The sequence below is a fragment of the Helobdella robusta genome (genome assembly GCF_000326865.2).
Source record: "Helobdella robusta unplaced genomic scaffold HELROscaffold_18, whole genome shotgun sequence".
Classification (NCBI taxonomy): domain Eukaryota; kingdom Metazoa; phylum Annelida; class Clitellata; order Rhynchobdellida; family Glossiphoniidae; genus Helobdella; species Helobdella robusta.
Window position 1 is genome coordinate 2,486,834 of NW_008703981.1, and position 18,050 is coordinate 2,504,883.

Genomic DNA, 18,050 nt, shown 5'->3' on the forward strand with positions numbered 1-18,050 from the left:
CACTTTTTAAAATTCCCAATTACTGATAGATATGAGTTAGGTTCATTTTTAACTATTAAACAGAGCCACGAAGTCACATTATAAACAAATAAAGATATAAAATAAATAATCGCACCTAATTTCAATTAAATAATCAATTTAAAAGTCAATTTAAATTCCAAATTAATAACTTTCTTAAACTTAATTTATCAATTAATCAAAATCTGAATTTCTAAAACATCAAAATGTCCTGGCTACAGACTGGCCTGTCCAGTTTAACAGGACAGCTCGGAAATTTTACGAGGGAGGTGCTGACCGAAGGCACTGAAGAAGTTGACGGTTTGTACTCCCTGGAAAAAAAATTAAAATGCCTCTGGTATGCTTGCACAACACGCCGTTCTTAAGCTCCTCCTTCTTAACTTTTGTTTCACCACAGATTTTTAAATTTGTTTAATTTTAATTCTTAACTAAATCTAATATTTATGATTTAGTATAATTTAATTATCATCATTAATACATGTTAATTGAATAAATCAAACAAGTCTGTAACTAAGGCCAAAAATGTCCTCACACAACCTCTTAGAATTGATAATAACCTCACAGTTTGTCATTTGAGTTCATACTGGATTACCTGAAAATCCCCTTCTAACTAACACTCAAAAATTATTTTTAAATACCTAAATTATTTTTTTTTATTATTTGACAAAAAATCTAGAAGTATGGTTTTAATCTATTTTAAAGATTTAGGAACGGAGTTAAAGTTGATGCGAAGTCGAAATAATGAACTTGAAACACTAAATGCAGCCCTTAAAAAAGAGGTAATAATACTTATAATAATAATGTATGATCATCATTATTACCATCATTGTTTCTATCATCATCATCATTACCATCATTGTTAGTATTTATTTTTCATCATTTTTCACCATTATTTTTCATGTATTTATTTATCATCACAATTTCTTTTTGAAAATTTTTACTTATATTTCTGAAAAAAAGTATTTCCTTGTTTAATTTAATTTTCCAATTTGTCCCTTCCCACTCTCTAGGTGGAGCAGCTGAAAGAGCATATAGAGAACCAAGCGTTGCAGTTAGAGTCGAAAGAACTTCAACTACACCACATCATTTCAGAGTACAGGGACAAGCTAACTGAAAAGGAGGTACCTAATTATAATATTATAATTTTTGTATGATTTTTTGAATAATTAATTGAGTGGGTTTATTGATTCACTGGCTGGCTAGTTGGCTGGCTGATTGATTGATCAGCTTGATTTAAAGAATACTACTAACCATAATTATTTAATAATAATTATTATTATTATAATGATAGAGAGAATGTATGAAACTGAAAGAGAAAGAAATACAGCTAACAGAAGCACTCCACCATCATTCTCATCACCATCATCGAGAATCTGAATCATCACAGAGTGGGGTTTTTGAATAAATTATGATAATTATAATGATAGTAATGTTTATTTTTTACGTATTTTTTGACAACAATTTCATCCATTCATAATCATAACCTTTCTGTCTGTCTGTTAATCTAATTGACTATTATTGAAAACCGCAAATTTAAACATTCAAATGATCAAATAAAAATCAATGAACCCACTCAATTAGTCATTCAAAAAGTTTTTCATTATAAAACAATTATAATATTATAATTAGCTACTTCGATAATATATTTTATCGTGGCATTGATTACCCTTGAAACGCCACCTCTTCTACCTGCCGACCGACCGACCGACCCCCAGATTCGAATTGTGAATTAGGCATTGGTGATGACAGTAGTGAAGATGTCTTCTTCCTCCAGCACAAAGTCTCAAGCCTCTCTGAGAAGATTAAAAAACTCGAAACTGAACTACAAAAATACAAAGACAAAGCAACATCAGTCGTTGGTTACAACGGTAGTAGCGGTATTACTACAAATACTACTACTACTACTACTACTACTGCTACTGCTGCCTTAGATGGTGATAGTAACAATAGTGGCAGTAGGATTGGCAGTAGTAATGATAGTAATACCAAAGTCAGTATATTCAATTATCTTATTAGTATTACTTTGTTTTGTATCTTGTATGTTTTTGTATTTCTCAGAAGCTTCAACAACAAACGCACGCGCGCACACGCACGCACGCACGGCAGTGTTAGGCATTTTAACCATCCCAGCATTATTATTATTCAATTAATCTTATTTGTTAATCTAGCACCTCGAGGAAACCATGTGCAATCATTTAAACCACCATCAGCAAGAACTGGCCTCTCTTCAAAACACTCACAGCCAGAATTTGGCCTCGTTAAAACGCCACTACGGAAACATAATTGATGAACTGAATGAAAGGATAAAGGAGTTAGTGACGAACGAAAGGAATGCGAACAGTGAAGGAGGAAAAAAAACGAATAAAAAAGAAAATGATAGTAATGATGATGATGATGATGGCGAGGGCAGTACTAGTAACGATCCCAGCAACACAGACGTTAAAAATGAACAAAATGTTGAGCGAGAAACAGCGGAAACAACTACTACCTCTTCAAATGCAGTCAACCAACCTACCACAACTACCACCCAAAACGACTTCAACATTAGTAGCGGCAGCAGCAGCAGTAGCAGCAGCAGCAAACAAACAAACAACGACAGCAGCAGCATTATTTCATCACTGCAGAATAAGCTGGAAGATTTAGAGGCACGCAATAAGAAATTGGAACATGATTGGGCCCAGGTGCACGCTGTAGATAGGAAGAAGACTCAGATGATTGAGAAACTTCAGTCGGAGTTAGATGTTTGCAAGTCGGATTTCAACGTGGTTGGTTGACTAGTTGATTGATTGGTTGTTTGTCCGCTTGTTGGTTGGTCTATTGGCTGGTTGGTTGATTTATTTATTGATTTAACTGGTTGTAATATTTCGTTTTAAAATTTTTCCCTCCAGCTGACTGAAAAACTGCGGATAGAATCAACGCAGCGAGACGATGCGGATAAGGAGTTCGAGGCACTTCTTGAGGAGAACAGGGCGCTGATGGAGCAACTGTCGCAGATGAAAATAAAAATGAAGGAACTCAACAATTCTGAACAGCTGAAGGAGGCCCATCTGAAACGACTGCAACAACAACTACTTGATCAACAACAGCAACTTGATGAGCAACAGAAACTTGAGCGACAGCAGCAGCAGCTGCAGCAGGAAGCAGACATCATCTCAACAGCTAACGAAAGCAACAAAGATTTAAACGAGTATCAAACTCAGATAATTCAACTAAAGAACGATTTAATGTCTGTAGAGAACGAAAGATTCAGTGAATCTGAAGCATTCAACCAATCAATCAGCCAACTTCAATCAGAGGTTGAACGGTTGATTGATGAAAACGAAACTCTCAATCGATCAATTACAGAACTCAAAGACACATCTGGCATCGAAATAGCTGATCTGAAAGCTCAGCTAAACATGTCTAACAAGAAATGCGCCGATGTTGAGCTGCAGTTAGCCGAGACTTCAGAGCTGTATGCAGAGTGTCGGAAGATAAAGGAGAACATCGAGTTGGTGCTGGCCGCCGAGAGGAAAGATAGGGAGGTTGGCGCTGTTGTCGAGAGGGAGCTCTTGAAGCAGAAATCAACTGAGTTAGAGAAAAGTTTGCAGCAGGCAATCCTCGAAGCTGATAAAAGTAAGAGCAAACTGATTGAGATCACTGAAGAGAATACGAAACTCCTGGAAGAAGTTGAACTGTTGAGGATGAAAAAATCTGTTGATGTTGATGCTCTTGAAAATGATGGTGACGGTCGACGCGAAAATGTTGAAAAACTCGAAGCTGAAATGAAAGTGTTAAGGAAAAAAGTAGAGCAGTTGGAAAGGGAAGATTCCCAGAAGCTCTCAGATATGAAAATGAAATTTGAAACTCTAAAAAACGTCAACAAACAATTAGAAATGGACAACAAAACTTTAAAATCTTCGAACGACAGCATGCAACAACATCTCCAACAACTGCAACAGAAACATTCCCCAGTGAGATCACCCGTCAACAACAACACACCCGTTGTTGTTGTTGACGACGACATTTCGACACAGTTAACACAGATCTCAACGTTGAATTCAACAGTTGCCAGGCAAGAAGATGTCATAAAAACGTTGAATGACAAGTACAACAACATCCTCCGCTTGCTACAGAGCAAATCTTTGGAACAGTTCGGCAACGAACAAGTGCTCATGAACTTGCATCAGCTGCAGATAGAGGTAATTTCATATATGTGTGTATGTGTGTGCGTGTGTGCAGTTTATTTGTACAAGATTGAATTTATTTATATTTTATACACACACACACACACACATACACGCACGCACGCACATACACACACACACGCACACATACACTTTTAACTTTCTAGATTGACAGCCATCACCAAGAGAAGGATCACATCATGTCGATATTAAACGACAAATCGCGAGAGAACAGCAATCTAAAATTGGAGGTTCACAGCCTCATGAGCGCTCTTTCAGCTAGCAAAGCAGCCTTCAGCAAGCAGCAACAGCAGCAGCTGCTGCCACCACAGCAGCAAACAAATTTAGATGTTGACGACAGAGCTGAGAATGATGAAATGAAGAAGGAAGCAGTGAAGAAATTGGCGCAGATTATTAAAGATAAGGATGTTGAGATTGAGGCTCTCAACCAAAAGAATGTAACTTTGTTGCAAGTTGGTGTTGTTGTCGTTGTTGTTTTTAATGACGTCACGTCGTCATCAACGTCGTCATCTTCCTCCTCAACTGCTACCACCATCCAGGTCCTTCAGAACGAATCAACAGAATCGATGAACAACGAGATGAAGCGGTTGATATCGGAGAGAGAGGTCCAGCAGCAACACATCAGCTCTCTTCAGCAACAGACAACATCACTACGACAACAAGTCAACATGTTGAGCAACAATGTTGAGGAAAAAGTGGACGAGTGCAACATTCTAAAAGTGGATCTATGTAAGGAGAAGAATGCCTGCCTCGAGATTAAGACTGAGTATGTGTTTTTTGGTGTTTTGAAAAAGTTAGTTTATTTTATGTCGTCGTCATTGTTGTCGTCGTTGTTGTTTAATAATTTATTTCATCATCATGGTCATTATTATTTTTATCATTCGCACTTGTTTCGTCATCACACTTTCATCGTCGTCATCATCATCTTTCAGATTGGAAAGCCTGGACAGGTCCCACAAACTACTGACCAATCAGCTCGAAGATAAGGAGAGAATGATTTTAAAGCTTCTACGAGAATTATCTAAACTCAAGTCTCAAAACAAACATCATCATCATCATCCTCATCATCCTAATCATCATCACCATCAGGGTGCTATAAAGAAAAGTAGTCGCAACAATATTGACGACTATGATGAATGTGATGATGACAACAACGACGATGATAATGATGATAAACTTAAAAATTCTGGTAAAGATCATAATAAAATTGACGATGATGATAAAGATGATGAGGCTGATGATGACCGTATTTCAGAATGCTCTTTCACAATAGGCGGTCTCGATGATGATGATGATGATAATGATAACGACGGCGATGCCGATGATAACGACGAGAAAAATGTCGTCGCCGGTGATGGTTGTAGTAGTGGTGGTGGTAGTCGCGACAATGGCGGTTTTGAGGTGAGTGAAACGAGAGCTAATTATTGGTGGGCTAAGAAATTTTGGTGGAGGTGATATGGAGGGATTTTTAGTTTATTTTTTTTTTTAGGGGCTGTTGGTTTTTAACGATAATAATAATAAATAATAATAGTAATATAAATGATAAATAATAGTAATAATAATAATAATAATAATAATGAATATTATTGGGGGAGGATTTTCAACAAAAAAAAAACTGATTTCCTATTTAAGATGGCTGTGCGAATGATCCGCATGTCGAAAATATTAAAAAAATATTTTTATGAAAATAATTATAAAAACGAAATAATAAAAAATAATAATAATGGTAAATGAAATTTTAAAGAAATTTTCAACAAAACCCAAAAAAAATCGAAAAATTCGCCACAAAAACAGAAAAAAAAACAAATGAAAACTTTAACAAAAATTCATTTTGATAGCTTTCAGTTACTTGACTTTGCGTTTTTCTCGAGTTAAGTTTTTATTTTTTAGGTTCATATCTTTTAAACTAGGCAAAAACTTTTCAAAAAACTTGTTTTTATTTCAAAAAAATTTGCGTTAATTTTCAGAACGCTGATTTACGCTGAACGTTTGAACACAGCTTCTCGATTCAAGAATCAGTTTTTTCTCTCTCTCAATTTGTTCATATACGTGTGCATGATTTAGCTTATCGCTTGTTTTATTTCAATTTTAATTTCGATTCGTTTAAATTTTTGTTTAAAGTTACTACACACACGCGCGCGTTCACACACACGCACACACGTAAACACACACACACACACACTCCTACTCTTACATAGTTTCCAAGAAAGGGCATAAAACAACAAATAAAAAACCCGAAAAATATCCCGAAAAAAAATCCAAAAACATTCCTCAACGACAAATACATCATCGCCGACAACTCTGACGTCACGGAGAGCGTATTCGAGAAACTTCTACGTGAAAGGGATCAAATTTTGCAGGGGAAGGAGAGGAAGTTATCGGAACTGAGAAACCAGGTCTTGTCACTGGAATCAGAGATAATACATCTGCGATCCAAGCTGTCATCTGCCGATACAAACATCATGCAGAAGGTTAGCGCCGAGAAGATGTTTCTCTTATTTATTATAGCGTATTACGTATCTTATTATAGTTAATTATATTTCGATTTAATCTATTTAGTATGTTTATTAAAAAAAATATCGGACCGTTGGGAGAAAACTTCAATCACTCCAGGAGAGCGAATTAACTTATGCCAAGAAACAACTCGAAACTGCAAACTCGAAACTGGGTCACGAACTTTTAATTAGGTCGGATCACGAGAAGGAACTAACTGAACTTAATAAAAGGTCAGTCAGATTGTACATACATACACACATATACACACGCACATACATCTAATCGAAGATATACATACATCTACATATACAAACAAACACATACATATACACACACACACACTTCATACACAGATATGAAGAGAAACAGAAAGAGTTATCAGAGCAGAAGCAAGCTAACATGTTGCTATCAACGAAACTCAACAACCACAACTACGAAATTAGCGAGTTGAAACATCAGATCGGCAAACATTCGCAACAAGAAATATCACTCCAAAATGAAATTCAACTTTTAAAATCTCAACTTGCAACTACGGCCGCTACCACACCAGCAGCAGAAGCAACCACGCCAGCGGCAGCAGCAGTAGCAGCAGCTACAGCAACAGCAGCTACAGCAGCAGCAACTGCATCGTCTCAGGATTCGTCAACACTTGCCAGCGATGTTGATAGCAACATTCCGACAACAACATCGAATATCATTCCAGATCAGACTGCTTCGCCATCATTTCAACAAACATCATCAACGTCAAATCTATCAGAGGAAATTGAGCGATTGAAGAGAGAGAAAGAAAGTAGAGAGAGTGAGTTAGTGAGAGTGGTGATGTTGATGAATCAGGAGAGAGACCAGCTGATTCTTGCGTTGCAATTTCATCAGAATGAAGCACTAGAACTTAAAAATACGGTTGGCTTGTTGACTGCGTAATCCATTCATTCGTTCGTTCGTTCATTCGTTCGTTCGTTCTTTCGTTCATTCATTCGTTCGTTCTTGTGTTCATTCATTCATTCGTTCTTTTGTTTTTTCGTTCGTTCATTCGTTCGTTCTTGTGTTCGTTCTTGTGTTCATTCCTTTATTTGTTCTTTCGTTTATTGATTTATTTACTCATTGGTTCACTCAGCTAAGCAGACTCCAAGATAGAGAGAAGAAACTAATGAAAGAATGCGATAGACTGAGAGAACACCTATTGGAAATGGAAGAAGGCTATAATAAAGAGATGCTGGATGCCGAGGCGAGGGAGAAGATGTTGAGGAGTCAGCTGATTGCTGCAGAGGACAAGATTCAATCGCTCAACCAGTCGGTCATTACTGACAGGTTGGTTTTTTTTCTTTATTTGTTTACATACTCACTCATTCATTCATTTGTTCGTGCGTTCATTCATTCATTCATTCATTCATTCATTCATTCATTCATTCATTCAACTATTTAATCACTTAGATCTGACTTAGCTAAGCAAACGGAAAGTCTACAGAACCAGCTACATAGCATGATCGAGCAGCGAGATAACGCTCTCAACCAGCTCAGCTCAGCTCAGGAAACCATTAGCGGCTACTCCAGCTCACTATCTAATTTACAGATGGTTCTGGAACAATTTCAATCTGGTTTGCTTTGATGATGGTGATTGTGTATTGATCGATTGGCTATCAACTGCATATGATCAATCCTTAATAATCAAACAATCATTGGACTCACTCAGTGACATACTTAATCAATCAACTATTCAATCTATCTATCAATCAATCAATCAACTATTCAATCTGTCAATTAATCAATTAATCAATCAACTGACCAATCAATCAATCGATCAGTCAATTATTCAATCAATCAACAAACGAATCGATCGACCATTCAATCGACCGAACACTCAACAGAACGTTTCAACCAGCAGTCACTGGAAGTTGAGAGGTTTCAAGTGGCCTTCAATAAGAAGCAAGTGGAGTGCCAACAACTGCAGCAACAAGTTCAACAATTACTTGTTAGTGGTAGTAGTAGTTGTAGCGGCAGCAGTAGTAATAGCAGCAGTAGCAGTAGTAGTTGTATCAGTAGTAGTAGTAGTAGTAGTAGTAGTAGTAGTAGTAGCAGTAGTAGTAGTAGTAGCAGCAGTAGTAGTAATAGCAGCAGTAGTAGTAGCAGCAGTAGTAGTAGTAGTAGTGGTGGTGGTCAGGGCTACTACCCACCACCATAATCCTCATTTTCATCACCACCAGGTTCAGATGGAAGACCACACAGAGGCCATCAGGGCAGCCCAGAGATTGAGTGAGCAGATGAACAAGAAAGAGTACATGATAACCGCCTTGAGAGAGGAGGGTTATTATTGTTATAATTGTTATAATTATTATTCTTATTCTTCTTTTTCTTCTTTATTATTATTATTATTATTATTATTATTATTATTATTATCATTGTTATTATTATTCATCAGTACACATGCGGGAGGTTGAATTAAAGAAGACGGAAGAGGAAATAAGAAAACTCATCTCCAGCACCGAGGCCAAAGTCGATAAGTCAGTGGGGTGACGTCATAATAATAATAATAATTATTATAATAATTATAAAAATTATAATAATAATAATGATAATAGTGATGATAATGATGATGGTGGCTGTGATGGTGACGACAATGATGATGACGACGGTGACGATAATGACCATGATGATGAAGAGGATTATTTTTCTTCTTCTTCTTTTTCTTATTATTATTATTGTTATTATTATTTTTAACAGGGTTCTGATGAAGAGTCTTCTGATTGGCTACTTCCACGCCCCGCCCACCAGTAGACTCGAAGCGTTCAGGGTCATAGGGCACGTTCTGAACTTCACGAGTGATGAATTGAAAAATGTAATTCTATTACCATTATTTTTTAGCATTTGGAACGTTGTTATTGTTTATTATTGTCAATATTTGTTATTATCTGTCATTATTATTCTTATTATAATGTGATGATTGATGCGAACGAATTGATGTGTTTTGTCTTTCGAAAATTAAAAATAAAATTAAATTTAATTAATTTATTTAAAAAATTAAATTATATTTTTTTTCGCTTATTTGTATTCCAGCTGGAAAATCCAGAACACGGGAACAAGAGTGGATGGATTGAAGGAATTTTTGGAGGAAAGAAATCATCATCATCGGCAGCAGCATCATTATCATCATCACAGAAAGCTTTTAACAAGGTACTATCGACGAAGTTTGAACTATGGGAATAACATCTTCGTCGTCGTCATCTTAGTATTTGTATATTGTCACTATAATCTTCATCATTACCATCTTCATTAAAGTCGTTATAATCACTGTCATCATCATCGTCGTCATCGTCATCATAATTACATTATCATTACGCCATTATTACGTCACCATGCAGTCGTTCTCTGAGTTATTCGTTTCCTTTCTGGAGAGGGAGTCGACACCTCAAGCGAGTATTCGTCTGCCCATCGACGATATTCATCCGCCGAACAGAACATCATCGTCGTCATCATCGTCATCACCTTTTCCACAATCATCGTCATCAAGACAGGCTCCTATAAATCCATTCTCTATGCCCATTCCTCTGACGTCATCGACGCCGAACAAAACGCACCCAATCATCGTCGGCCACAGCAGTCACCACCACCACCAACAGCTGCTGCAACAGCAGCAGCCAATTTTACTTACAAACCAGCAGATTGTGCCCCAAATCGTGCCCCTTATAATTACGAAATCATCTCCCAGCAGTAGTACAGGTAGTAATAATTACCTTATCAGCAGCTGCAACAGCAGCTGCAACAGCAGCAGCAGCAGTAGTAGTATAACAACCATCAATAGTCTCAGTAGTACAAATATTACCAAAGATAACAACAACAACAACAACAACAATACAAATAATAATAATATCAATCTTAATGCAAGCAAAAGCAGAACTGGAGCGTACTCTAGCAATAGTTTAATTAGCTTGTACGACGGCGCTATAAGCAGTAGTGGTAGCAGTAGTAGTGGTAGTAGTGGTAATAGTAGTAGTGGTGGTGGTAGTAACTATGGTAGAATTACTACAGATAAAAATACTTCTCAATCTTTAAAAGATAGCTTTGTTCCTATTGTGATTGCAGCCGCTGTAGCGGCTGCCAGTAATACCACTAGTGGCAGCAGTAGTAGCGGCAGTAGTAAAATTGGTAGTATTGGTGGTAGTGGTAGTAGTTATCGTAGGTGAAGTTCTGGTTTAGTAGATGGTTAAATATTTATATGTATATTATTTAATGAATATGTATGTATTAATGTTTATATATTCAATTGAAATTAGTATATATCGCAATATATATATATGTGTGTGTTTGTGTGTGTGGGTGTGTGTATGTATATATACGTTGTATATATATATATATATATATATATATATATATATATATATATATATATGATAGTATTTAACCACAGTTATTCTCATAAGAAATTGTTATATTAACCAATCTGTCTTAATTTCATTTCTGAGTTTCCATTTTGACGATTGATAAATTAGTTCATTGATTGAATAGTTGGGTGATTGGTTGGTTTTGGTTGGTTGATTGATTAAATTGTTAATTGGTTGATTGATTGATTGACTGAATGATTGATTGATTGACTAATTAATTGATTGTATTGTGTGTTGATTTTGTAAGCTAATACATGCTTGGAAATAAAATTTTAAAATTTCACTTCGTTTTGTTTACCATGGTATACGTGTGCGTATACGTATTCGTTGGCGCGTTTTCTTGTTCGTTCGTTCGTTCGTTCGTACTTTCGCGTTTGTTTGTTCATCCGCTCGTTTGTCAATTAATCAGAAAATTGTATTTAATTTTAAATGATTTAAAACATTTTTTTGCTCGAACATTTCTTTTTCAAATTGAAGAGATTGTAACGGAGAAGCAACATTAATCGTATCGTAATGGAGTTACGTGTCTGTCGTCAGGACCACCGAATGATGAAGAAAGAGAGAGACTGAATGAATGAATGAACGAACGAATGAATGAAAAAACAGGAAAAGAAAAGGAGACAGGCAAAAAAAGTGGGAAAGAGAGAGAGAAAGAGTGAGAGAGAGAGAGAGGGAGAGAGAAAGGTGACATAGTGTGTCAACAAAGTGTCATCATTGCCAAGCCAGTTATGGATAGTGAAGAACCGTCAACAATCACGACAACAACAACAATAACAACAACAACAACAATAATTATACTGATGATGATAATAACATTAACGACAATAATAATATTTACACACTTATATGTATTAAGTTGTCAACATAAAAATCATGACTATTATCTCAATAATAATAATAATAATAATAATCATCATCATCACAACCACCATCATCATCATCATCAACATCGTCACAAAACTTATTATTGTTAGTAAACGCCTTCTCAGCTAATCCTTGTTTAAGTAGTGCCGTAGAGAGATGAACGAACTTAAGCAATAGCAATGTGGCATATTTATTTAAACACACACACACGCATACACACGCACACACATACACACGCATCATCATCATCATCATCCTTAGAATATTTACACGGCGCTAATTTTAAAAAGTTAGGCATACACACATATACATACATAGTGACATCCATCCGACAAACATACCTGCATCATACGTACAAACAAACATATACACTTACATATAAACATAAAGGCGTACATACATGCATCATTTATACAAACAAACATTCGTATATATATACATACATACATACACATATATATATGTATACATATAGTACAATATAGACATATATATATATATATAATATATATTTATTTATTTAGGCCTTTATGGCGGAAAGATAAATAGTTTAATGAGCATATATAGCAAAGGATGCAATTAGCGAAGTTGTCGTAACGATTACTTAGTTTCTTATTATTATTATAATTACTATTGTTATTATTATTATTATATTTAACCATCATCATCATCGTCGTCAAAAACACTACTATCATCATCGTCGTCATCATCATCACACAGTCACTCCATAATCGCCACTATCGTCAGTATTATGATTAAAAACAAAGGCACCGACGTCATTACTATTACTACTACTACCACCACCACCGCCGCCGCCAAAAACGCTACTACCACTACCGCCAATGTAGGCATCACCGTCATCATCACCACCGTAATTGTTATCATAACCGCCCCTGACCCCAACGTCCTCTCTTAAAAGTTTTGTGGCAGTGAAAGCCTCCATCCAAGGAAAAAGAACCACCATAGAGACGATAATAAATATGAGGTAAACATAGAATAAAAAGCGATCCAGGACGAGAGCCACCAGACGCCATTGTTGATCTTGTAAATCTTTTTTGTCTTTGGTCTTCAGTTTGACCATAAATGATTTCAATGTGCGTTTTATTTCCCGCGTTTCAATGGCAATTTGCCTGTCATACTGAAAAGCAGTGTCGTCGTTGTTGTTGTTGTTTTCTGTTGTTGTTGTTGTTGTGTTGTTGTTGTTTGTCGTTGTTGTGGCGCATTTCGAGTTGCATGTTACGGCATGAGGGCGTGCGTTTTGATGATGCTGTTGTCGTTGCTGCTGCTGCTGTCTCAAAATGCTATCGAGCGGCGAGTATCGTTGCATCACATTCTTATTTTCTTCTTGAAAATTTTTAATAAACTGCAGTGGCGAACAATCAATATGTCTGCTGTTTTCCTGGTTTCCATTGTTGTTGTTGTTGTTGCGTGTTTGTATCGCGATGTTGTTGCGGTTGCTGCTGCAGTTGCATGAGTCGACTGTGGGAATTGAGCAAAAGCAACAAAATTTTGCCGCCAAATCTGTTGAGGAATTGTTATTACGCCTTGGAGGATAAGAGTTGCATAGACTGTCTGATGAGTCGCAACACGAACAACAACTGCAACAATCTAATTGTGCTGCTGCTGCTGTCGTTGCTGCCGTTGTTGGAATGTTGTTAAGCATGTAGTGGTTAATTGTTGTTGTCGTGTTGATTGGCGGTTTTAATATTGTTGTTGTTGTTGTTGTTGTAGTTGGGGTTGTTGTAGGCCTTACTAGGCAGCAATGCTGGTTTTGGTGAAGATGTTGTTGCTGGTGGTAAGCGTGGTATGAGATGATTGTGTTGTTGTTGTTGCTTTTGTTGTTGTTGTTGCTGCTGCTGATGTTGTTGTTGCAATGGTACTTGATAGGAGAATGTTCTGGCAAGATAGTTCTAAAATTTTGTCTTGGATAGGTTTGTGTTGTTGTTAAGTGCAGTTGTTGTTGTTGCTGCTGCTGTTGTTGTTGTTGCTGAACGTACTGCATTAACTGATGATGACGTTGATGATGTTGGTGAGTGAGGCACTGACAACGATGACGACAATGATGATGATGATGATGATGAAGTTGATGACGTAGCGACAACGACGACGATGAAGCGACCTCAGCGGCGTGCATGTAGCATCTATTAAATTCGTCAACCTCCTCTTCGCAGCCACTGCAACGACGGTGAGGATGACGATGATGATGCTGATGATGATTGTGATTATGATGATTATGACTGCGATGTTGCTGACGATGGCGGCTACAAAGATGGCTGCTGTCTACGCGACAACACGTCACAGCTCCTTTTTTCTCTACGTCCTCTCTGTCGCAATCTTTTTCCAAACTACTTACCACTAAATTTTCTTCGCTCTGACGAGCAATCGAACCAGCACGCGTCGCACTCAAACCGAGTTCAGTACTGACAGGTCCTTTGCCGCTTGAGCTAGGAATCGTTTCCCATTTGTTGTAATCTAAAACTGGAGATTTTATTTTCGTCTTTTTCTTTTTCTCTCGGCATAACAACTTCCGTTTTTTCCCTTCTGTGACTACGACGTGGGTCATGTGATGAGTCACGTGGTCTTTTTTGGGTCGCGGTGACGTGGCATGTTTTGATTGACTGGTGGAATTTTGGTGGTTTGCTGGTGTCGAAGAATATGGAAATGGTAGTAGTGAAGATGTGTGGTTGTTGTGGGATTTGCTGGTTGGGTGTGGCTGTGGTGGTACCCGGCCCAAATTCACCGCCTGTGCCATGCCGAAGAAATTGGCAAGGTTGTCGATGGCTATCTGCGAATGTTGTTTCGTTAGTGACATTAACGTTAATGTTATTTTTGCTACAGCAATTTAATGACATTAGCATACTAATCGTGACATTAAACACAAAGGAAGCATCAACTGCCAAAAACTATCTTCTATCAAAAAAGATAACTCGTACAACTAAAACCACAAAAACAACAGCAGCAGCAGCAACAACAACAACAGCAACAACAACAACAGCAACAACAACGGAAAACTTCCTAGCATAAGAAAAGGCGGCGATGTATGGAACAATAAAACGCTATGGTGCTTTTTTATTTATCACAATTTCAAGAAAATTTCTTCCTCCTCCTCATCATCATCTTCTTCATCCACTTCTTCCTCATGACATCATCATTGTCATCATCTTCACCATCATCCCTACCCTTTTTTCATCATCATCTCCGTCACCATAATTTCAAAATTTTCAACATAAATAACATTGTTTTAATGCTTTCGAAAGTAATTGTTACGAACAAAGTGCGTAATTGTCTAAAGCAGTGTTGGTAATTTTTGTAGTAGTAGTAGTAGTAGTTGTAGTAGTAGTAGTAGTAGCCGCAGTATCTGCAACAGCAGCATCAGTAGTAGTAGTTGTTGTTGTAAAACTGGAAGTAATAGCAATAGCAGCATTGAAAGTGGCAAAGCATGTTGTTATTTAAATAAATGATGAGTTTTCCTTTTTTTTTAGGGGGAATTTCGTTTGAAATTTATTCAAGTTCTTATCGACCAACCATCCATCCATCCGCCTACTCATTCATTTGTTCATTTATTCATTCATTCCTTCATTTACCCATCCATTTATCCATCATTTTATTCATAGTTCCATGCATTCGTTTAGTCATTCTTCTGTTTTTTCGTTCATGCGTTCGTTCAGTTTATCAATTATTTATTAATTTATCCATTTTTTCAAATGTTTGTTCATTAATTCATTCATTCACTTACTCGATGATTCATTTATTTATTCTTCCACTCGTTCACTCGTTCATACATTCATCTTTCCTTTCGTCAACTTCGGCCCGAGACAGCATATGATGAAGAGAAGATGCGGACAAGATTGTTGTCGCAGAATCCCGTCACCACGTGATATGTGGGGATCTCACTGCATTTGAAGGCGGTCACTGCAACATCGCTGCCAAGCACCTTAACCATTATAACATGGCGCGCTGTCATTATCTAATAAGGCGGTAGTCACCTACCGAATACAAAAAATCGTGGTGAATCTTAGATTTGTTTGAGATTTTATCTACCTAATTTAGCATTTTAATTTTGACATTTTTCAGAGAATTCTTAAAAAAATTATCTTAAAACTGCGAGAAAATCTTTTTTAGAAGAAAGAACGAAATGAAAAAAGCTTGTTTCATTGATCTCTACATTGGCGGCCGGTGTCGTGGTTGTCGACGCTGCAACAGCCGCTATTGTCGCTGCTGTCGCTATTCATTTTTAATGAAACGATATTTTACGTTGTTACTGTTGTTGTTGTTATTGTCATCAATATTATTATTATTATTATTAATAAGACAAACAACAAACACACACACGCACACACACATACACAACTCACTTTTATTGTACAAATAGATAGACAAACACATAGTGTTTAAGTTATAAATTGTAAGATAAACATAAATTTACAGCACACACACATAAACACACCCATACTCACATAGACACACACGACACACACAGACAGAGACAGACACACACAGACAGAGACAGACACGCGCACGCACATAGAAAAATAAACAATGTTTATTTATTTTCCATTTTTACACAGCTATAGCCTGCCATCTGTGGTAGTTTATCATGTGAATGAATGTAATTACAAAGTCTCAACAGGATTTATATGTTTTAAAAATTTTAATATATATTGTATTTATTTCTAAATAATAATAATAATAATATAATCATAATAACAATTATAATTATAGTAACATAAATAAACAAATGTATATTTATATGTGTACATTTAGTATTTATATCTCTGCCTCTCTGTCTATATTTTCTCTCCATTTCTCTCTCTCTCTTTTGAGTGTGTGCGTACGTGAGTGCGTGCGTGCGTGTGTGTGTGTGCGTGCGTGTGTGCGTGCGTGCGTGTGTGTGGCGGTATAAATTGAGTATTCCTGACCGAGGGGTGGGTGGTAAGAAATATAAGAATCCCTAAATGAATAAATAATTGAAACACCGTCAGCCTGCTTACTTACTCTATGTGCAGTTCGCGGTCAGCTAAAAATTTCTTTATCACAATTATATTAAACTAATTTATTATAATTATAATCAAGGGTAGATCTAGACAGCTTTGGCGGAGAGGAGGTCAAAGTTTGACGGAGAAGAGGTCAAAGTTTAGCGAAGGGGGTGTCAAAGTTTAGCGAAAAGGGGGAAAGTTTAAAGGGGGTCGAAAAATGGAAATACTTGACGATCTTTTTCTTGCTTGCTGCTCAATTGTGAAAACGGTATTATTATTAAAATTATTATTATCTTTATTATTATTGTTGTTGTTGTTTTAGTTGTTGTTGTTTTTATTTAATCATCACAATCATCACGGATATCTATCGCAAATCTCCCTATCATCACACTGACGTCACATCACATCACATCACATGACCATCGTAATCTTCGTGACGTCATCATCGTGACGTCGTCGTCATAGCAAACATTATCATCGTCGTCGTCATTATAACTCACCACTTTGAGCCATTTTGGAACGGGATTTCCTTTGTCACTTCGCATATACAAGTTGATGACGGTTGCCGAGAAGAATGATGACATCATGATGATGACCATGTTGAAGCAGAAAAACTTTCCTGATGACGATGATGACGATGATGGCTATGATGATGATGATGATGATGATGATGATGATGATGATAGCTTTGGTGGTGATGATGATAATGGTAGTTTTGGTGGTGATGATGATGATGATAATGATGTGATGTAAGGGTATTGATGATGATAGTGATAATGATGTAATGATGGCGACGATTACGACAATGATGACAGCAGCGATGAATAAAATCATCATTCCAATCGTCATCATCATCACAATCATCATCGTCGTCGTCATCATCATCATCTTCTTCATCATTGACATCATCGTCGTCGTCGTCGTCATCACAACCATCATCATCACCAATAAGTGGGATCTTATGGGAAGCGGGAGGAGTTGAATCGGCCAGGATTTGTAAGAGGAGAAAGAAACTCACGAAAATGTTCATCCCTGATTATAGTAGTCATTATAATTATTTATTATAATTATTATTTATTATTATTAGTACTAGTAGTAGTAGTAGTAGTAATAGTAGTAGTAGTAGTGGTAGT

General features: G+C 36.7%; 3 protein-coding genes across 3 annotated transcripts in view; 1 reads left to right on the forward strand and 2 right to left on the reverse strand.

The window, feature by feature from the left end:
• Positions 1–68: 68 nt before the first annotated feature.
• On the forward strand, positions 69–11,359 carry HELRODRAFT_191137 (hypothetical protein). Its single transcript, XM_009016447.1, has 22 exons — positions 69–318; positions 721–797; positions 1,029–1,139; positions 1,310–1,406; positions 1,734–2,008; positions 2,187–2,759; positions 2,907–4,199; positions 4,352–4,657; positions 4,745–4,998; positions 5,138–5,606; positions 6,404–6,676; positions 6,819–6,931; positions 7,055–7,601; positions 7,816–8,009; positions 8,133–8,274; positions 8,903–9,002; positions 9,118–9,199; positions 9,420–9,534; positions 9,753–9,869; positions 10,058–10,996; positions 11,040–11,226; positions 11,251–11,359. The coding sequence occupies exons 1-20, from the start codon at positions 225–227 to the stop codon at positions 10,877–10,879; spliced, it is 6,054 nt and encodes a 2,017-aa protein (XP_009014695.1). The 5' UTR covers positions 69–224; the 3' UTR covers positions 10,880–10,996; positions 11,040–11,226; positions 11,251–11,359.
• Positions 11,360–12,653: 1,294 nt separating this feature from the next.
• On the reverse strand, positions 12,654–14,753 carry HELRODRAFT_170648 (hypothetical protein; the record flags this gene model as incomplete). Its single annotated transcript, XM_009016448.1, has 4 exons — positions 12,654–13,340; positions 13,695–13,863; positions 14,061–14,115; positions 14,195–14,753. The coding sequence occupies 4 exons, from the start codon at positions 14,751–14,753 to the stop codon at positions 12,654–12,656; spliced, it is 1,470 nt and encodes a 489-aa protein (XP_009014696.1).
• A 987-nt stretch (positions 14,754–15,740) lies between these two features.
• HELRODRAFT_170649 (hypothetical protein) overlaps positions 15,741–18,050 on the reverse strand; it is a gene marked incomplete at both ends in the record, with an annotated part of 5,308 nt that continues 2,998 nt past the window's right edge. The window contains 2 exons of the mRNA XM_009016449.1: positions 15,741–15,908; positions 17,418–17,561. Of these exons, the coding sequence (XP_009014697.1) occupies positions 15,741–15,908; positions 17,418–17,561 (312 nt within the window). The remainder of the gene's footprint in view (positions 15,909–17,417; positions 17,562–18,050) is intronic.